The sequence below is a fragment of the Idiotropiscis lumnitzeri genome, chromosome 14, assembly GCF_059441095.1.
Source record: "Idiotropiscis lumnitzeri isolate Australia: NSW breed Sydney's pygmy pipehorse chromosome 14, RoL_Ilum_1.0, whole genome shotgun sequence".
NCBI classification, from domain to species: Eukaryota; Metazoa; Chordata; class Actinopteri; order Syngnathiformes; family Syngnathidae; genus Idiotropiscis; species Idiotropiscis lumnitzeri.
The window spans coordinates 1,632,139-1,654,923 of NC_142404.1; the positions used below are offsets into that span (position 1 = coordinate 1,632,139).

Genomic DNA, 22,785 nt, shown 5'->3' on the forward strand with positions numbered 1-22,785 from the left:
ATTCCATTCAGCGCAAGTCGTCAGTAATGTAACGGACAGAAAATGTGCAGTAGTTGTATTGTGCAATATGGTTTCATGCAGTTATGCAAGGCACATCAATATATACTGTACCTTTAAATAATTCAATTTTCAAATAAATCTATAAATAAAGTAGGTAGATCACTTGGACTCGGTTATTCTATAAGTAGCTCGCAAGCTGATACAGTGATATCGTAAGTCCATAGCAGGCGCAAGGGCGGCTGATGACCAGGAACGTAAAATGCAATAAAAAAATTTTTTAAGAGCATTGTGGTTAACGTTGCTACACAGCACGAAGGTCCTCTGCTTAATTCTAGTATGGATCACCATGTATGTGTGTTATCTCATGGTGTTCAAGTTTCCCACTCAACCTCAAATAGAGTTAAATTGTAGTTAATCCAATCCCAACAGGATCTGAAGTCTGAAAGGTGTTGAGGGTACCTTTGTCCGGTTCTTTTATTTTTTATGCTCGATATGTAATTAGTAACTACCGTAAGACTGTATATTCTCAGTTGAACTATTTAATTGATGTTAGAAAGATCACGACACGGCTATGGAGACTTTCATGCGAGGTTGTGTAAGAAGGTAATATTCCTCTCCCAGGATTCCTACTCTTATACTCCTGGCTGCCCACTCAGAGAGGGGGGCGACTCTGCTTGCCCATGTGACTACATGTGACTTTATGGCCTTAACTGAAATCAACTGTGTACCAAGGGTGTCATAGATTAGAAGATGCCAAGCTAGGAGGATATGTCACGGTCACCTATCTATTTATGAATTTACCGTATTTTCCGGACCATGAGACACACCTGTATATAAACCACAGCAACTCCTTTCGGGGGAAAAAAATATATACAAGCAGCACCAGGCTATAAGCCGCAGTTTTCTATGTAAAAAAAAATGTTTCCTGCATGTACAGAACGATTTTGCACATAAAGGTACACAAACGGATTCTCGGAAAAGTGCCTTAACACGGCAACAACTTTGCTAATTAAAACAGAACAGAACCAGGAGAGAAAAAAATGATTTCTTTAGTGTATTTTCTGAACTATAGAGCGCCCCTCCCGGTAAAAGAAAAGTCCATAGAAAAGCTGCACCGTTGTATTAGCCGCATGGTCCAAAATTTAGGAAAAAAGTAGCGGCGTATAGTCCGGAAAATACGGTAATTCTCACGTTATTTCTAAATTTCTCTTAATTCTAATACGGTTACTCAATTAATAAACTTAAGAATTAGAACTGACTGTTCAACATTAATATGCGGTTAGAACTCAGACACGTCTCTTCCGATATCGCCATAGGAGACTTCCATCCCGTGTGGCCACCGCGTTAGAGCGGCAGAGGCAAATGGGGAGTTTTTCCCCTTTAAGCAGAGAGCCTGTTAGGACTTTTTTCAGATAAGTGCTTCGAGCTAAGCGGCCGGTGACAAGCCGCGATCAATAGTCGCCAAATATTGTCGGTTCAAGTCCAAGGAGAAGACATGATGCAAAGCTTGCGTGAAGAAGAAGGTGTTTTGGAACAGTCGGCCAATTTACTTTGAAGCGAAGTGGGTTTTAAAGCAGAAGAAGATTTTTTTCCAGACATCGTTCGCCGCCAGACTCCGGGTGTTCTATGAGGAAGGGACTCGATTGTACCAGACTCCAGAGGAGGCGACAGCGGATGTGATGGAGACGGTGCTGCCGGACAGCGTGGTAAAATTGAAAACCTGAGTGAGCTGCTATTCCGCACGGCCTGGGAAACAGAATGAGACTGCGTTTTATCGGCTACATTATGCCGCCGTCTCTGCGTGATCTATATCTTTGCTGCTGTAACACTGCAAATTTCCCCATTGTGCGACTAATAAAGGACATCTTTATCTTTATTTATTGTTTATATTAGAGTGAAAAAAATGGTTGGTGACGGAGTGAGATTTATTTCATATGTCAATGGGCTATTGAACCCAGTTAAATGAAGCAAGATTTTGACGAAAACGAAGGAAGAAAAGGTCTATATGGTATATTTACTGGTGAGCCATTTAAAAGATAACGAACATTTGCAATTGAAGAGAATGGTATTTAATCAACTGTTTTTTTTCCTCCTATAAATTGTGTCATAGTAGAGGGGTTGCTATCCTTATATCGAGTAAGGTGAGTTTTGAAAAACTGTACGAAATGGGGGATAAGGAGTGAAGATTTATTCTGGTTTGAGGTTGTACAGATGGAAGCCCAATAACTTTCATGAGTATTTATGCACCTCCTGGCAGTAATTCTGATTTATGTATAGACTTTTTTGGGGGGGGGGTTCTCATTGATATTTGGAGGGATTGTTTTCCTGGTAAACAGGATTATACTAATTTCGCTGCCCCTCATGGACTATATACAAGAATTGAGTATTTCATTATGTTTGAAAAAGATAAAGATAAAATAATCACATGTGATGTTGGGACAATGGATTTAAGGGATCATGCGCGCCTGTAGATTATCCATTGACTTGAATCTTAGACCCAGAATTTATTCATGGAAGCTGAATGTTGATGTACTTAATGATCCTTAATGAAGAAATTTACCACTATCTGGAGTTCCATGTTAATGGAGATTTTGAACCCCTGATTTTGTGGGTCGGTTTGAAGTCTGTATATGGGGTAAAATTAGAGCAATATCCGCGTTTAAGAAAAGAGAAATTAATCGTTTAAAGAATTACAAAATCAACTGAAATAATTAGAAACAGCATAAATTGAACCCAACGCAGATAGTTTCACAGGGGATTTAAAATGATAAGAAATAAAATCGCTAATTAAATCCGAAGCGATAATGCGTGTGGGTAAGTGCCGGTTGCAATGAGATGATCTTGTCTCTTTCAGGCATGCTAAACAGGGATTTAGACATTTGGGTGTAACTCTTACTCCGAAGATGACTGTTTTTGTCAAATTATGAAAAATTGTCCAATAAAATTAAAATTGACTTGAATAGATGGGATATACTTCCGCAGTTTCTCATGGTAAGGATTGAATGTATTAAAATGAACGTTCTTTCAAGGTTACTGTTTTTGTTGCAAAGCCTCCCCGTTTTTATACCCCAGTCTGCATTTAGGTCTCTAGATAATTTAATATCAAAATTTATTCGGCAGAACAAAAGGCCAAGAGTCTGCCTTAAAATTTTGATGGTGGATGAAGAGCACGTGGGTTGGGACTCGCCAACATTAAACTTTATTATTGGGCCACACAATTAAATGCAATGGCGGCTTGGATTATACGGATCCGGAAGCACACTGGGTTCCATTGGAGGAGCATTCACAGTCTTATTCAGGCAAATCGTCAAAATTCACGTGCAATTTGCAGTTATTTATAAACAATGTTGTTACAAGCTGTTGTTTTGAACGCTACATTTAAGCCCTCTGTCCATGTTAATTGTTCCGCAATGTTGGATTCCTTTGAGGCGACCTCCTTGTCATCTTTGGAGGATATGCTGAGCCATATTAAGCCATTTGGCTCAACATATGATGCCATCTCTCCACAGTTATTTAAGGATGTTCTCCCAAGTATTGGCGAATAGGTTTTGGCCATTATCAACAGCAGTATGTCTTGTGGTGTAGTCCCCCAACATTTTAATCATCGCACAAAGTCAGCCCTGATACGGGTTTTCAATTATATCATCCTTGTAAATGACACTGGAAACTATGTGCGTCTTGTCTTGGTAGCTCAAACTGCACCGTGACAGGTGGATCACAGTATTCTCCAGGCTTGTTTACAGCACCAGCTGGGCATTAGTGGTAGCGCTCGAGAGTGGTTTAGATCAGTGTTTTTCAACCACTGTGTCGCGGCACACTGGTGAGATATTGTCAGGTGTGCCGTGGGAAATTATCCAATTTGTGTGCCTGTGCAGTCTCGCGCCTGGCAGAGTAAGTAGTAAAATGTAGGACTGATCCAGACCAGTAGGCGGCGGCAGCAGCAGGTAGCGAATTACCTTGTGCTTGGAGACAAGCGAATTAGTGACGCGCGGATGCAGCGAGAAGTGTATAGAAGAATAAAAAAAGTGGAGAACAGAACGACGGTGAAAGTGATGGATAAGTTTTTGAAGAGAAAAAAATACTGACTCTGAACTGGACCCTGGACAAAATCCGGACCTAGATGAAGGCCCTAGTATGAGTGGAGGTAAAAAAAAAAAAGCAAAGACGACCTGCAAAGTTTCTGCCGCGAGGCAATACAGCGAAAGCTATCTTTCATTTGGATTTACTTTTACCGGAGATGCAACGACACCGACTCCATTGCGCTTGGTATGTGGTGAAAAGCTCTCCAACGGTGCTATGGTCCCAAGTAAGCTTAAACGCCATCTCCAAACAAAACATCCTTTACTTCAAAACAAAAATGTGGAGTATTTTGTTCGCCTGCGTGAACACACGGAGAAATAAGCAACGTTCATGAGAAAAACCGCAAAGCGAGAGAGCCCTTAAAGCTAGCTACCACGTTGCTGAACTTGTGGCTAAATCCAAAAAGTCTCACACTGTGGCAGAGGAATTAATACTTCCCGCCTGCAAAGCCATTGTAAATGAGATGCTCGGACCCGAAGCGGCTCAAGAAATAGTCCCGCTCTCAGATAACACAATTTCCAGACGTATTAATGACATGTCTGCAGACATAGAAAGTGTGGTTTTGGACAAGATCCGTATCAGTAATAAATTTGCGTTGTAACTTGATGAGTCTACTGATATAAATGGACACGCTCAACTGTTGGCCAATGTGCGTTTTGTAGATGGAGCCACAATCAGAGAAAACTTTTTATTTTGTAAGGCTTTGCCAGAAAAAACAACAGGAGAGGAAATTTTTTGGGTCACATCAGAATATCTGGAAAATGGAGGACTTAAGTGGGAGAACTGCACGAGCGTCTGCACTGACGGAGCTGCAGCCATGGTCGGGCGCACCAAAGGCTTTGTAAGCAGAGTGAAGGAAAAAAAAAAACAGAGGTGATCATTACGCACTGTTTTTTACACCGCGAAGCCCTCGTAGCCAAGACTTTACCAGTAGACCTTGTTCCTGTGTTGGATGATGTTGTGCGCATGGTAAACTTCGTGAAGTTACGACCGGTGAAAAGTCGCATATTTGAGGCTTTGTGTGAGGAAATGGGAGCGGAGCATAAAGCCTTGCTGTTTCATACGGAGGTCCGATGGTTGTCCCGCGGCAAAGTGCTGGCCCGTGTGTATGAGCTGAGAGAGGAACTGTTTTGTGTTTCTGACACATGAGGGGTCCGATTACACAAAGCTGATTGCAGGTGATGAGTGGTGTGCAAGGCTGGCATACCTGGCAGATATTTTTCATCATCTGAATGAACTGAACAAACGAATGCAAGGCCGAAATGAAAACCTGCTTACCAGTACAGATAAAATTAATGGATTCCGTTCAAAGGTGCAACTCTGGCAGCAACATGTGGAAAGTGGCAATCTTGAAATGTTCCCACTCACCAATGAATGGCAAGATATTAACACTGTTGTACTGTGTAATATAATAGTTAAACATTTGAAAACTCTTGAGGAGATGATGTCATTCTATTTCTCTTCAACCTCCACAGAGTGCTTTGACTGGGTTAGGGACCCATTCAGCTCAGCATCAGCTGTAGGGAAGGACATGATTTTACATGAGCAGGAAGAACTAACTGAACTGAGACAGGACCGTGGACTCAAGCTACGCTTTGCTGATCTACCTTTGGACAGTTTTTGGTTGTCAGCTGCCATGGAGTTCCCCATGCTGGCCAACAAAGCTAATATGACATTGCTCCCATTTTCCACAACATACCTGTGTGAGGTGAGCTTTTCAAGCCTGGCTGCTATAAAAACTAAAAACAGAGAAAGATTGAGAGCTGTGGAGGACGAGCTTCGTGTGTGTCTTTCATCAATTCCTGCCAATATATCAGCTCTGTGGTCATCCAAAAAAGCCCAGGTTTCACACTGAGTGAGTATAAATGTGAAATATTCTAAAATACTTTATTCTTTGTTTATTTGATTCATATTCAAGACCTTTAGTAGGTCTTTTTTTCACATTTTCAGCTGGGGTGTGCCGCGGGATTTTTTCAATGAAAGAAATGTGCCTTGGCTCAAAAAAGGTTGAAAAACACTGGTTTAGTTCCTATTTGGCTGGCATGACCTTTCGTGTTCACCTAGGTTGCTCAGAGTCCCGCCCTTCCCCTCTGTTGTGTGTGTTCCACAAGGTTTTGTTTTGGGGCCCTTGCTGCTTTCGTTGTACTTGCTGCCCCTAGGTTCCAAGTCAATTGCGGCTGAGTGAACGCTGGCACAACTGGCTGCCGCTGCTCACCGGTAACCTTAAAGTGCTTTTTATACGTCCTTTTATTTCAAATTACCTAAACTTCTAGTCAGCACTCTCCTTTATAGTTACATTGTCTGCCTTCTTCCAATGGCTAAACGGCTCCGGTATACAGCCGACGACCTCCGCATGATCCGCTGCTTCTACCGACCATTACCTCCGCCACCGCCAGCATTGCACTTTCACACGGACATCACCCTACAGCGCTGCCGTTACATCCATCGTGGCTCCCGCAGAAACTTCCATCAATCTTTCCCCTCCACTGCAATAAAGTCCTTCTGGTCCACCACTCGCCGTTCCCCCAGCGACTCCGGCAGGGTTGCCGATTTCCGTGCATTAGCCTAGGTCGGCTAATAGCAATGTCAAGCACGATAACGCAGCCGTTCGCTTCGGACATCCCTACATCCGCTCTCTTCCCAACATGGGTCATCTCATCCAGGATCTCCTCACCGACAGTCAACTTGATTTCCTTTGTCGGACTGAAACATGGCAGCAGCCAAACAACTTCTCCCAACTCAATGAATCCACTCCTCGCGGATTTGTTTACACCTGCCATCCCCGCTGCAATGGTCGCGGCGGTGGTCTCGCGGTAATCTATTGCGACAAGTGGAACCTTCTACCCGTGTCTGCCCCCACTCTTAGCTCCATTGAATGCGCCGTTTTTAAACTCCCTGGCCCCACTCCCACAGTTGTTGCCACTCTTTACAGACCCCCGAAGCCCAACCCAGGATTTTTAACTGATTTTTCCACTCTTCTCACTCATCTTTTCACTCTATCCTCAAACATAATTCTGCCGGAAGATTTCAACATACACATTGACAAAAATAATCTGCCTCTCACCAGAGATGTTTTTATCCTGCCTTGACGGTTTTGGACTTCATTAATACATTGACTTGCCCACTCATTCCAAAGGTTATATTTTGGACATAATCTGTTGTTCTGGTTTCACCCCCCCTCAACCTCACCCCAGATGATTTCCCCATAACAGACCATTTCCTCATCACATTCAATATTGCACTGTGCCTATCTTCAACCAAACTTCCACGTTTTATCTCATTCAGGAACCTCAAGGAAAACATTTGCACCCTCTGCTTCAAAATTGACATCAGATTCCCAGCCCACCTCTCTAACCCAGACGACCTCACAGCCCTCTACACCACCGGTCTACACAGCATCCTCAATTCTCTTGCCCCTCTAAAAACCCGATCTGTCTCCTTCACATTCACTGCCCCCAGGTACACTCCTGAACTCCGCTCATTGAAATCTCAAGGCCACCGACTTGAACGACTATGCAAAAACACTGGACTCACTATTCACAAAGACATGTAACAAGGCTCACACCCTTTCTTACAAGGATTCCATTGCACACCGTGAATCTGTTTATTACTCTGGTCTCATCCACGCTAATGAAGGAAACAATCCTTATTCTCACTGCTCAATAGAATCCTCCAGCCTCCTCACTACCTACCCCCACATTTCTACTCAACCAACACCTGTAACTCCTTAATGTCATTTTTCAATGACAAAATCGTCAATATCCACCAGCAGTTCGATCCCCACCGATCGCCTCCAGTGCCTCCACACCTCCAGTTAAATCAGTCGTTTTCCTGTTTTCATCTCCCGGATGCCTCTGAAATCTCCAAGTTCATCATCAAATCCAAGCCCTCCACGTCGGCTCGACCCTCTCCCCACAACCCTGGTCAAATCGTGTTTACCCTCTCTGCTTCCACTCATCCTAACCATCATCCACTTCTTTAACCACTGGAATCGTGCCCTCACTCTTCAAAACTGCAGCAGTCATTCCAATTTTGAAAAAGCCTGGCACTGACCCCAACTGACTACAACAAACTCCACCCCATCTTCAACTTCCCCTTCATCTCCAAAATTCTTGAAAAAATTGTTTCTTCTTAGCTTCATGCCCATCTTACGCACAACTGCCTTTACGAGCCTTTTCAATCTGGTTTCCGTCCCCGCCACAGCACTGAAACCGCTCTTATTAAAATCACCAACGACCTTCACTGCAGCTGATGAGGGTTCACTTTCCATCCTAATCCTCCTTGATTTGAAGGCGGCCTTCGACACCATTTCCCACCCCATCCTCCTTAACAGATTGTCCTCCATTGACGTCACCCACACCCCCCTTCACCAGTTCCGTTCTTATATCACAGGCCGCTCCCAGTTCATTCAGCTCAAGTCCTTCAAATCCATCTCCTCACCCGACTCTACTGGTGTGCCTTAAATCCTCCCCCCAGGTCAAGAGTCTGTGTGTCACCCTCGACAGTACTCTTTCATTTCAATCCCACATCAACAATCGACGATCCTGTTATTTCCACCTTCGTAATATCAGTCGTCTCCGCCCCTCCCTCACCCCCTCACCTTAGCCATTCTTCACAGCCTCATCACTTCCCGCCTTGATTATTGCAATTCCCTTCTTTTTGGCCTCTCCCAGAAAGGACTCCAGTAACTCCAGTTTGTCCAAAATTTTGCTGCCCGGATTATCACCAGATCACCTTCCACCCATCACATCACCCCCATCCTTCAGCAGCTCCACTGGCTTCCAGTCAATCAACGAATCATCTTCAAAATTCTTCTATATACTTATCTATTCACAACCTCGCCCCTACCGACCTTTCCGACCTCGTCCATATTGCCACTCCATCCCGCGCTCTCCGGTCTTCTTCCTCCTCACTGTACCTCTTGCCTGCCTCCGCACCATAGGGGACAGGGCCTTCAGCCACTCTGCTTCTCAGCTCTGGAACTCTCTCCCACCTGACCTCCGTAATTGCACCTCCCTGTTATTAAAACTAAACTCAAAACCCATCTGTTTCGCCTTAACTACTCTAAGTCCAGATATGTCCCTCATCCACTTTTGTATTTTATCCAGTTTGTTTCACGTTGTTGGTGTTTTTTTTTACCCCAATTTGTCTTTTTACTTTGTATTTTACTCCGTAGAGCGTCCTTGAGTGTCCTGAAAGGTGCACCTAAATTCTATTTTATTATTATTATTATTATTATTATCCTATGAAAACATGGAATTTCCTTCCATTGCTATGCGGATGACAGTCAGATCTATGTCCGGCCAAGCAAAAAAGACACTCTCTCTCTCTCCTTGAGACCGCTTTTGACCTGTCTGGAGGAAATCAAAATCTGGATGTCACTTTTCTTGAATTTCAACGAAAAGAAGACAAAAGTTATGGTGTTCGGTCCTTCTACTTTGAACCCTGTTGACCATGGCATCTTATCTAAAGCCACCAGTCTCGAACTTGGGTTAAACACAGTACAACAGTGATTTTAAATTAGATTGGCAAATCAGTGCTTCTTTCATCTTGGGCAGCTAGGTAAATTGAAGCCCTTTCTTTCTCAGCAGCACTTAGAAACAGTAATCCATGCCTTCGTTACATCTAGGACAGATTATTGCAAGCCAGTCCTCCCTCAAGTGCCTCCAACTGGTCCAAAATGCTGCTGCTTGTCTTTTAACTGGAGCTTGGAGACGTATCACATAACCCCAATCTAGGCCTCCTCACTGGCTCCCAGGGCACTTTAGAATTCGCGTCAAGATACTTCTGTTCATCTTCAAATCTTTAAATAGCCTCGAAAATTACCTGAGCACTTTGAATCAGTTATTTGAAGGAAATGCAATTATAAGCTTTATCTAAATAAGTTGCAAATTTAACTTACCCTCAAGGTACCATTATAGATACCTACAAATAAGAAATTATTTACCAAACCATCGTGATAGGGTTCATGCCAGAAGGGAATCAATACATAGAAAATGATTTCATTCATATTATTAAGAAATGAAGTATGATGAAAAAACAATTGTACCTGATGTTTACTGTGTATTTCTAAGGGATATGTCAGATAACACACAACACACAATAGGACAACAGGAACTGGAACTGAATGTGATATTGGATGATGATAACTGGGGAGACATTTGCTCTGGTTGTCATAGGGGTGTGGGGAGTCAACTGTGGAAGGAGTTCGACTGGAAAGCTAAGATAAGATTTTTTTAGGACCCTATTAAAGTGCTCTCTGTTTAAATGTAATGTTTTCAGTTTTGACAACACAAGTTAAAAAAAACTAAAAAATAAAGAGGGAACTGGAAGCAGTGCTACAAAAAGAAGAATGGGCAATATTAAGGAAATTCCAATGGAAATACCATCTCACTGTGCAGGAGAGAGTTTGGCTGGAAAGGGTTGGTCAGATATTTTGCGACACAGATTCAAAAATCCCATTATGATGACATTTCTCCTGCTAGTTGGGGGAATTGTGGTAATTTACAATGCAAATATTTACCATATGTTCTGGTATTATTCCATTATTAAAGAGGATAGTAAAAAATGATATTCATAAGGCATTACAGCATATATTCAAATGTGTAATACTTCTGGAGAGTAAGTTCTTGTTCTTTGGGCTTGTTTCCCAGCAGTGGTTAAAAAAGGACAAACTACTGGCTAGCATTCTGCTGGTGGCTGGTAAAAAGGCCTTCACCAGGAAGTGGCGAACGCAAGAAAACCTGGCACTACAAGGGCGGATGGACATTACTATGGATATTTACAAAATGGAAAAAATAACGGTGAATGTCAATCATAAAAGCGGACAATTTGCTTTTTTTTTTTTTTACAATGATTGTATATAGTTCAATAAGTTGTGCAGCATTTGGGGAATAGCACACATTTGTATTGTTCATGTAATTTAAGTTTTTCTCCCCTCAGTTTGGGGGGGGCGGGGCGCAGTTTGATGCTCAGGGGGGCGCGTGTGACCCTGGGGAACATGCTTTTTTTCTGCCATACTACAATAAAGTGTAATTGCACATCCACTCCAGTAGTTGACAGAAGCACTCTAATTGCCCATTGGATTAAAAAAAAAATCACAAATTATTCTATTCATTTTTGTTTTGTAGGTTAAATTGTTTTTTATATTGTGCTCCCGAGTTAATATGGCTGAAAACAATTTGAATTTGTTATTATTTATTGATTATGTTTAATTCATTTTCACTACCAAATGGTGGAATAAGGCTGCCAATGTTGTTTAAAGCTTGAACAAGGATATTATTATTTTTGGATGTTTCAGGCACTTTTCTTTTACAGTCTAATAAACAATGTTAATAAGGTTATTCTTGTAAGTTGAGTCTCTCTTTCTTTTTGTTTTCTTTATGTTAACAAGGATACGAGGTTATGCAGAGGTGAACCTATAACAATTTTATAGACAAATGCTATTATTTATAATTGCGGCGGAGAGTGGATGGTGTGGTGGGGGAGCGAATTGTTTTCTTGCGCCCGTAACACTGGATTACAACGACAACATATTTACGTTGGCAACACTGAACCCAAGTTGCTGTTCTTTCTCGCCTGCAATGCTGACATACCTTGTATCCCTGATTAAACAGTATATTGCAATATGCGGTAATAACTGTCACTCACCTTTTTGGTTTATCAGTGTTACGCAGTGTTGCTGGGTTGATGTAAGACTGAGACAAGGGAAAAGAGCTTCTAGAGGGTTCTTGTGGGGGCCTTGGAAACATGAAGGTGGTGAGGAATCGCCAGGCAGTGAGAACAGGGTAGAATAGTGTGGTCAGGACAGCCCATATACCACCAGTGGATGGGACAACAGTAGAAGCCGGCCTGCCACACTGGAAGAGGGAGCGAGAGGAATATTGGTTTTTGAACACTGAATCTGTAAAAAAACAAACAAAAAAAAACAGCAAGACACCTGCTAATGTATTCACCCCGCTTAAACTTTCCACATTAAATCACTTTAGAATGCCAAACATAAATACATGTTTCTGGAATTTCATATAATAGAGCAACACAGTGTTGCATTTTGAATACAAACAACAAAAAAAACTTGATAAGTAAGATTATCTCTGGAACAATATAATGCAATGTCATCAGGATTCTAGGATTTTTTAAGTACTTTCGAGAAGCAGCAGATATCATTGATATATGAGTAGTATATGGGTATAAACAATTTGGGACCAAGCACAGACCCTTGGGGAACCTCGTGAGTTATCTTCGCCTGGTTTATTTTGTTTAACTGCACATACTGATTTCTATCATTAGTATCCATTTATATGCCACACCTCTTTACCATATCACTCTAATATTTGCATTAATATATTATGATCTGGGCGGCACAGTGACTGGTTAGCACGATGGCAGCGGTCGTGGGTTCGATTCTGGCTCCGGCCTTTCTGTGTGGAGTTTGTATGTTCTCCCCGTGCCTGCGTGGGTTTCCTCTGGGTACTCCGGTTTCCTCCCACATTCCAAAAAGAAAACATGCATGGCAGGTTGATTGGACACTTTAAATTGCCCCTAGGTATGAGTGTGAGCGCGAATGGTTGTTCGCCTATGTGTGCCCTGCGATTGTCTGGCAATCAGTTCAGGGTGCACCACTACTGCCCAAAGATAACTGCAATAGACTCCAGCGCCCCCCGCGACCCTTGTGAGGACAAGCGGTACAGATAATGGATGGATGGATATTATGATCTATGGTGTCAAAAGCTATTTTTAAGTCAATGAAAATGCCAACAGTAGTTTCTTTTTTTTATCTATACATGTAGCAATTTCTTCCACATGTTCCATTACTGTCATAGAGGTAATGGTTGTCGCTTAAAAGATTGTGCCTTACGATGAAGTTATTGATTTGGTGTGAAAAAAGGTTTTCTAGAGTTTTTGAGAACGGTGGAGGCTATGATATTGGTCTGCAGTTTGTGAATATCTGTTGATGTTCACTTTTGCATATCAGAATAACGTTTGCGGTTTACATTTTCGATGGGAACATACCAGTTTTGAAGGACAGGTTACAAATGTATGTGAATGATTGTACTGTGTTCTATAATATTTTTATCAAAGTCCTATCAATGTTAAAACTGTGTATTTTTTTTTTTTTTTTACATTTAATATTTTTATATATATAATTTACAGCTCTAAGCAACATAGTATGGAATTTATTCTTAACACATTTATTCATTTCATATTCATTGGATCAGGAATCTATTTTTCTCTTTTACTAACAACTTGAATAAAAAAATACTGAATTCATTAGTTATGTTATTTTATCAATAAGGGTATTAATATTTGCTATAAAACATTCAATAATAATTTATTCTTTTTCAAATCTTTAATTATATAATTTAATATTCTCCATGTTTCTTGTGTTATTCCTATTCTGTTCGTAAAGGCAAGGTAAGGCAAGGCAGTATTATTTATAATGCACATTTCATACACAAGGCAAGTCAATGTGCTTCACACAAACTGACACAACACCTACAAGCCATTTTGAACGCAGCAGTTAATAACATTCAAAAGCAAAGCAGAGAAAACAAAAATAGCATCGAAAAAATTTGTAAAATGTATGTAGGCAACATCCAAACACATTAACAGAGACTTAAAACATTTCATTGTAAAGTAAAGAAATAAAAGGGGTTTATTAAAACATCTAAAAGAAAAAAAATATTTAAAATTGTTTGGAAGCCCTTAATCAAAGGTTTGAGCAAAAATTTAAGTTTTTAACCTGGATTTACACTTGGGGCTGACTTCACTGTTGATAGCTTATTCCATTTGTGTGTAGCATACTGTCTGATTGCGGCTTAAACATGTTTACTTTGAACTCTGGGCTCCAATAAGTGGCCTGAGCCTGCAGACCTCAGAGTCCAACTGGGTTTGTATTAAATCAGCATTTCAATGTATTAAGGACCATTCAGAGACTTAAAGACCAGTAGGAGAATTATAAAATCTATTCTACAGGGAATTGGGCACCAGTGTAAAAGCCTTTAAGACTGGAGTAATATGTTCTGATCTTTTTGCTCTGGTCAGAACCCGAGCTGCAGCATTCTGAATGAGCTGCAGCGGTTTGATCCTCTTTTGTGGGAGTCCATTAAGATGAGCGTTATAATAATCAATTCTACTGGAGATAAAAGCATTAGCAGGTTTCTCCTGGTTTTTCAGCTGGTAAAAGGCTCTTTTAGTGATTTGATATGATTGCTGAAAATCATGTCTGAGCCTATCAACAACCCAAGATTTTGGGACTTGGTCTTTGGTTTCTAAAGACAGTAACTCCATGAGTTTTCAAACAGTAATCCTCTTTTATTTACAATTACCTCTGTTTTGTTTTGGTGTAGTAGAAAGAAATTTAGGTTCATCCTGTTGTTAATCTTCTCTGGACAGTGACATAATACGTTGATTGGACTGCTGTCATTTGGGGGACATTAACAGATATAGCGGTGTGTCATCTTCACAACTGTGATAGCCAACATTGGCGTTTGGATGCATTTGACATAAACGTAACAAAGACAGACTGAACAGAAGGGGTCCTGGGACGGACCCTTGAGGGAACCTACATGTCATGGCCATTCGGTCTGATTCAAAACATCCAATGGTTACAAAGTAACTACTTTCCTCCAAGTATGACCTAAACAATTTTAGGACTGTTCTATTTAGTCCCACCCAAGTTCCCAACCTGTTCAACAGTATGTTACGATCATTTGTATCAAATGCTGCACTGAGATCAAATAAGACAAGCACTGAGCCTTTCCCTGCGTCAGTGCTCCATCGTATGTCATTTAGTACTATGATAGGAGCTGTTATTGTACCGTGATGATGTCGGAATCCTGATTGGAATTTATCAAACCGTTTGAGTTCAAGAACTTGCTCAGTTGATTAAAAACCACATTCGCTCCGGTCGGGTAAGCAAAGAAATGGCGGGCTAGAGTAACGAGCTTCACCCATTTCATGAAAATATATCCACTACAGCTCAAATACATTTAAAAATTGAGATGCACATTTTTCTACGATAGTGGGTCCTATAAAATGCCCGAATTAAAAACAAGGAAGTTAAAGTAGTCTGAGTTATCCAAGCAGGATGACGTTAGCGGTGAGCCCTGGCCTAGTACAATGGACACGTACTCCGCCGATGTCGACGACGACGAACAGCGGAAATAAGCGGGATTCCAGCTAATACTAAAAGAACTGGAAGAGATCAGGATGGATAGTGGTTGACAGCTGAAAGAATAGGATAGGCTCCAACACCCCCCGCCAGCCCAGTGAGGAGAAGCGGTACAGATAATACACATATTATATATATATACATATAGATATATACATATACATATATTATATATATATATACATATAGATATATACATATACATATATTACATACATATACATATACACATATACATATATATATATATATATATATAAATATATATGAGGTGATGAACGCTCACTAGTGAAGGGGCAGGGCTATGTGGAATCAACACACCCAAGTCGTAACTGGCGACCATTCGAAAATGTAAAATATATTATAAACCACAATGGCCGAAGAAGGGAAAAGTGTGGAGTTTCATTGCAGATATTTTCAAGACGGACCTTTCAAGAGAAGCTAGGTCGACCAACACTCACTCAGTACTGATTTAGTGTGTTTCTGTATATTATTTATCCAGCCATGGTGTCACAAACAATGGTATTATGAGAGGTCGGACTAAGGAGGTCTTGACTGAAGGCCTATGTGTAAAAATGCACGACCCATCACCGTTTATGTATGTGTAAGAATGTATGAATTAGTGGTGTTCAGCGATACATTTTTTTTAACAAATTAATTGCAAAAAATTCTGTAATAATTGTGCTGAACTCGTTCACTACCAGCCAAGTAAAAATAATATAAAAAAAAAAAGGGTCTTAGACGTCTTTAGCCGTCAATGGCAGTAAATGAGTTAATCAAATTTTTCAAGTACTATTTTTTGTGAAGCTTGTAACAGGTATTTACTTGAATAATATCTTAGAATTAATGTAAAATCATCAAATATGAAGTGTAGTGTCTTACTTTTATCCATAAATATGATTTAAATGGGGTCTGGCATTTTTCTAAGAAGCAATTCTCCAGACTTCCACATTTAGTTCTCCCGACAAGCACCACGCTCCAGCAGTGTTGGTTTGCCCAGATACACCTCAAATTTGGTCGTAAGAGTGTTTCGGCCATGATGATGCTGCAACAAGAAATTTGCGAATTTTTGCAAAAAGTTGTTGCCATGGCAACGATCCATTCACCAAGAAAACACTACTTTTGAGGTAAGACCTTACATGAAAACTCAGCTGCATCAATATTTTATTAGCTTATTGTGTGATTTTTAAATGATGGCTCAAAACCGACACCGCACAATTTGTTAGCCAATCAGCCATGGTTGTATGTGACATCAAGCCAAGACCTAGCGTTTAAAGCGTTTATCTTCAAAATAGGTTTGAAGCTTTGTATTTTCAGACGAAATTATTTTTTTCTAGTCAAGAGTGAAAAACTCTTACCTTGGTGTTAGTTTCGGCTGTCACTTTAGTTCAGGCTTTGTACAGGTGACGCGTCACAAAAAAGGTCTTTAGACCTAACCCAAGACCTTCAATAAATAAGCCCTATTTTAAACGCAAAAAGACAATGGCCATTTTTAATTTCCTTTCAAATTTTAGGGGTAAAGTTTTATCAAATATAGCTTTTAATCTGATGTACTTCATCCTAAAAATATTCAAATGTGCAAATATCCAATGTGAAAGTACCCCAATGTTGCCAGGGCTGCGAGGGCCATTTGTAGATGTTTGCAAGTCTCGTTATTTAAATTTTTTTACTCATTTAAACCAACCAAATTCAACATCTTCAGCTAATTCCAGTTCATTGGATGTCTTTTTATTTTAGTCAATTTCATTCGACAACTTGATTTCTCTAGTTTTCACTATTATATTTTATTCCTCACACAATGTAGCCATAAGGGGGCACAAGCCAGTGTCCAAGTCCGGATAATTACAGAGGGTTGTGTCAGGAAGGGCATCAAATATAAAACTTTGGCCAAATCAAACATGCGGATCAAATATATGACTTCCATAACGGATCGATCGAGGCCCGGGTTAACAACGACCACCACCGGTGCTGCTGACCTACAGGGCGATTGGAATATTGTTGGTCGAAGAAGGAGAGGAGGAACAATGTGTTCAAAGGAAGAAAGAGAAGAGGAACACAAAGAGTCTAGGACTGAGAGTAGGGACTTTGAATGTTGGAACTATGACAGGGAAAGGTAGAGCTGGTTGACATGATGCAGAGGAGGAAAGTGGACACACTATGTATTCAGGAGACCAGGTGGAAAGGGAGCAAAGTTAGAAGTTTAGGAGCAGGGTTCAAGTTGTTCTATCATAGTATAGAAAGGAAGAGAAATGGAGTAGGGGTTATTGTGAAATAGGAGTTTGTTAGGAACGTCCTGGAAGTAAAAAGAGTGTCAGATAGAATGATGAGCCGGAAGCAAGGAATCCAAAGTGTGATGTTCTAAGTTGTTAGTGGGTATGCGCCACAGGTAGGTTGTGAGCTGGAGGAGAAGGAGAACTTTTGGTTGGACCTTGATGAAATGATTGAGAGCAACCCTAGAAATGAGAGAGTTGTCATTGGAGCAGACTTCAATGGACATGTTGGGGTAGGAAACAGTGGTGATGAGGAGGTGATTGGCAGGTTTGGGATCCAGGAGAGTAATGCAGAAGGACAGATGGTGGTTGACTTTGCAAAAAAGGAAGGAAATGGCTGTTGTGAATACTTTCTTCCGAAAGAGGCAGAAACAGAGTGACCTACAAGAGTGGAGGTAGGAGTACACAGGTAGACTACATCTTGTGTAGACGATGTAATCTCAAGGAGATCAGCGACTGCAAAGCATTGGTAGATGAGTGTGTTGCCAGACAGCATTGGATGGTAGTGTGTAGGATGACTCTGGTGGTAACAACGGCAAAGAGGGCAAAGGCAGAGCAGAGAACAAAATGCTGGAAGTTGAAAGGGGAAGATTGTTGAATGACCTTCAAGAAGGAGTTGAGACGGGCTCTTAATGGTCAGGAGGAGCTCCCAAATGACTGGACAACTATAGCAAATGTGATTAGGGAGACAGGTAGGAAAGTCCTTGGTGTGTCATCTGGAAGGAAAGGAGATAAGACTTAGTTTTGGAATGAGGAGGTGCAGAAATGGATCCAGAGAAAGAGGTTAGCTCAGAAGAAGTGGGACAGTGAGAGGATTGAAGAAAGTATACAGGAATACAGGGACATGCGGCGGAAGGTGAAAGTGTAAGGGGTAAAAGGCCAAACAAGGGGCTTACGATGACTTGTTTGCGAGGTTGGACAGTAAGGAGGAAGAGACAGATCTATACAGGTTAGCAAGGCGGAGAGACAGAGATGGGAAGGACGTGCAGCAGGTTACGGTAATAAAGGATAGGGATGGACGTGTGTTGACAGATGCCAGTAGTGTGATTGGAAGATGGAAAGAGTACTTTGAAGAGTTGATGAATTAGGAAAATCAGAGAGAACAAAGAGAAGAAGAGGCGACTGCTGTGGACCAGGAAGTAGCAAAGATCAGTAAGGAAGTGAGAAGAGCATTGAAGAGGCTGAAGAGCGGAAAGGCACTCGGCCCTGATGATATACCGGTGGAGGTATGGAAGTGTCTAGGAGAGATAGCAGTAGAATTTCTGACTGGGCTGTTCAACAGCATCATAGACAGTGAGAAGAAGCCCGAGGAATGGAGGAGAAGTGTGCTGAATCAGAATCAGAATCAGAAATCCCTTTATTGTCATTGTACTCAAGTGTGCAACGAGATTAGAGAGCTCCCCTCTCCAGTGCAATACAACAATAATTCAGATAAATATATAAATTAGAGAAATAAGAGAATAGTTAGTGCAATGGAAAATAATACTGAATAGGATATTAAGATTAAGAACAAGGGAGATGTGCAGAGCTGTGGCAACTACAGAGGAATAAAGCTGATGAGCCACACAATGAAGCTGTGGGAAAGAGTGGTAGAATCTAGACTGAGCGCAGAGGTGAACATCTGTGAGCAGCAGTATGGCTTTATGCCCAAAAAAGAGTACAACAGATGCGAGTATCTGTATGTAAATGATAGGGACTCAAGAGGAAGAGTGAGCGTACAGGGAGAAGAGACCAAGAAGGTGGAGGAGTTTAAGTATCTAGGGTCGACAGTCCAGAGCAATGTGAAGAAGCGGGTGCAGGCTGGCTGGAACGGGTGGAGAAAAGTATCAGGTGTGATGTGCGATAGAAGAGTTTCAACTAAAATAAAAAGTAAGATTTATAGGACTGTGGTGGGACCAGCAATGTTGTCTGGTATGGAGACAGTGCCACTGAAGAAAAGACAGGAGGCAGAGCTGGACGTGGCAGAGATGAAAATGCTGAGCTTCTCATTGGGAGTGACCAAAATGGATAAGATCAGGAATGAGTACATCAGAGGGACAGCACATGTTAGAGGCTTTGGAGATAGTCAGAGAGGCCAGACTGTGATGGTTTGGACATGTCCAGAGAAGAGCTAGTGAGTATATTGGCTGAAGGATACTGAGTTTCCAAGTGCCAGGCAAGTCTAGTGGAAGACCAAAGAGGGGGTTTATGGATGTAGTTAAATAGGACATGAAAGTAGTTGGGTTGAGAGCAGAGGACAGGATTAGATGGAGGCAACTGATTCGCTGTGCCGATCCCTGAAGGGAAAAGCCGAAAGGAAACGATTTTATTCCTCACACGTTTTTGATATGCTTCTACTTACCCCTTTTTTGGTGATTCTCATCATTACAACTTCAAAATATTCCAAACATTCATGCCAATTTTCCTTGGATTTCCATCATTCTAAAACTTCAACTTTTTCCCAAACGTCGTATTTCACTCAAACATTCTCCATTCACTCCAATGACATATTAAATGTAACAGATAACATAATTCCCATTTGAAATTCTAAATGTACAGCTCATCCAGTTTACCCTGGGGACAATTCTCAACATTCAAACATGCATTCCCCACATGCCCACAAATTCTCCCTTTGACTATCATATTCTAAAATTTTAGATTCAATTTCCATTAAAAAAAAAGATCACTAGTCTACAGCCCTGAATTATGATGAGGGATATTCAATTTCATTTCAATGGATTAATTTAACTCACAGGAAGAAGAACAATGGATGAACTTGGAGTAAGTTCCAGCTCCAATAAAGTCTTATTAAAGTCTTCGCTGCTGAATTCCCTTCTCGGGAACATGGTGGCCATGGAAAAGTTTCCAATTTCCTAAGAAAAAACCAATGGAGACAAAAAATCAAATCTTTTTAGCAACACATTCCAGATAAACTGTAGTGGCATAGTAAAGGTATGCAATTAATAAAGGATACTAAGCAAACTAAATACTAAATACATAAATTTTAAGATATTTCTTCATGTAGGACTTTTCTCATATATCATCAATCACTTATGTTTAGGAAGCAATGGATTTTTTGACATGAAAGTAATGTACATATAAATATATATTATAGAAATATATATATATATACACACATATATATATATACATATATATAAATATACACACATATATATATATACACACATATATATATATATATATATACATATATATAAATATATACACATATATACACACATATATATATATATATATATATTTATATATATATATATATATTTATATATACACATACATATATACATACGTGTATACACATGGATATATATATATATATCCCAGTGCTCCTTATTGCTTTTTATTAGTGTTTGCTTGCTCTTATTGGCACCAACTGAGGCACAGCATCGATATACCCGCCAAGACATCGTAGACATTAGATATCGATGCGAAATAACCATCACAGAGGAATTTTGCTATGATCGCAAAATTCCGGACGAACTGGCGAGGCCGCCCGGCTCACCGTGGCTTGTCATCGGGACCGGGAGGCGGCGCAGAGAGAGGAAGCAGAAGCGGGGCTGCAGGTCCGGTGTCTTGCTACGGCTGCGACGGCGGCCCCACAGGCAACCACTGCCGAGTCTCTACCTCACCAACGCCAGATCCGTGGTCGACGAGCTGGGATTACAAATCCTGGGAAACCGCTTTGTGCGAGACAGCAGTGTGATCGTCGTCACGGAATCCTGGCTGCACGCCGACGTCCCCGACGCTAGCATCCAGGTGACTGGGCGCTCGCTACATCGCGCGGATCGGACGAGGGCCACCGGTAAGAGAAGGGGCGGGGGGCTTTGTGTTTACGTGCATGAGAACTGGTGCGGCGATAGCACGATCGTCGAGAAGCACTCTTCCCCCGACATCGAGTTCATGTCCGTTAAATGCCGGCCTTATTTTCTCCCGAGGGAGCTAACGGTAGTGATCGTCACAGCTGTTTACATCCCTCCCGACGGTAGCACTAGCACGGCGCTCTCGCTGCTCGCGTGCGTCATCAATAAACATCAGCGGGCCCACCCTGATGGCGTTCACATAGTAGCGGGAGACTTTAATAAGGCCAATTTATAGACTGTACCCCCAGAGTTACACCAGCATGTCAAGTGCCCAACGAGGGGAGACAACACTCTCGACCATGTGTACTCGAACATCAAGCATGCATACAGGGCCCTCCCACTCGCCCCCCTCGACCAGTCAGACCACCTGTCCTTGCAGCTCGCACCTGCGTACAGCCCTCTCAGGCGCAGATTCAGGCCCACCACAAAGACTGTGAAAACCTGGCGTGATGACACCTTGAATGAATTACAGGACTGCTTTCAAGACACCAACTGGGACCTCTTTGATCATCAGGACCTTGATGTCTACACGCACTGTGTACTGGACTACAAGTTCTGCATGAAAACTGTGTCCCTACACAGGACCATACGGACCTTCCCAAATGCGAAGCCCTGGATGTCCAGCAGGGTCCGCTCTCTCCTCAAGGCCCGTGACGCTGCCTTCAGGTTGGGCGACAAAGCCCAGTACAGGGTGGCTCGTGCTGACCTGAGCAAAGGCATCAAGCTAGCCAAGGCAATCTACAAGGGGAGGCTGGAGGCCCACCTTGCCAGCAACAGACCACGGGAGGTGTGGCAGGGTCTAACGGAGAATCACCAACTTCCGTGGCAGCAGCACGACCTCTGTAGACCCTAGTGCATCGCTGGCAGAGGAGCTTAACTGCTTCTTCGCTCGCTTTGACTCGCCCCAAACGTCACACCCCTGCACTTCATGCTCCAACTCCCCCCCACTCACCGGAGAAGAACACGATGTGAGGCGCGCGCTCCTGGCTGTTAACCCCAGGAAAGCTACTGGACCCGACGGAATACCAGGCAAGGTCCTCAGAGCATGTGCCCACCAACTGTCACATGTTTTCTGCAGGATCTTCAACCGCTCCCTGGCTCAAGCAGTCATCCCCTCCTGCTTGAAAACTTCCACCATTATTCCGGTCCCCAAAAAGTCACCCGCCGTCCACCTGAATGACTACCGTCCTGTTGCTCTCACACCAGTCATCATGAAGTGCTTCGAGAGGCTGGTTCTCCAGCACATTAGGGACTGCCTTCCTCCCACTCTGGACCCCTACCAGTTTGCACCTGGAACAACAGCAGAGCTATGCAAGGATGCTCTTTGTGGACTACAGCTCGGCATTCAACACGATCATCCCAGACATCCTCGTCGCCAAACTGGACATTCTCGGCGTCC

At 42.0% G+C, this 22,785-nt stretch overlaps 1 protein-coding gene and 1 pseudogene across 3 annotated transcripts in view; one reads left to right on the forward strand and one right to left on the reverse strand.

Annotated features, from left to right (window-relative positions):
* Positions 1-22,785, reverse strand: part of ubxn4 (UBX domain protein 4) — a 100,080-nt gene that overhangs the window by 1,208 nt on the left and 76,087 nt on the right. For 2 of the 3 annotated variants that reach the window (XM_088315537.1, XM_088315536.1), the window contains exons 10-11: positions 20,256-20,375; positions 11,731-11,939 (exon numbers count right to left, since the gene is read on the reverse strand). In XM_088315537.1, the coding sequence (XP_088171663.1) occupies positions 11,731-11,939; positions 20,256-20,375 (329 nt within the window). The remainder of the gene's footprint in view (positions 1-11,730; positions 11,940-20,255; positions 20,376-22,785) is intronic. The other variant, XM_088315538.1, reaches the window with a different exon arrangement.
* On the forward strand, positions 18,023-19,637 carry LOC148323116 (uncharacterized; annotated as a pseudogene).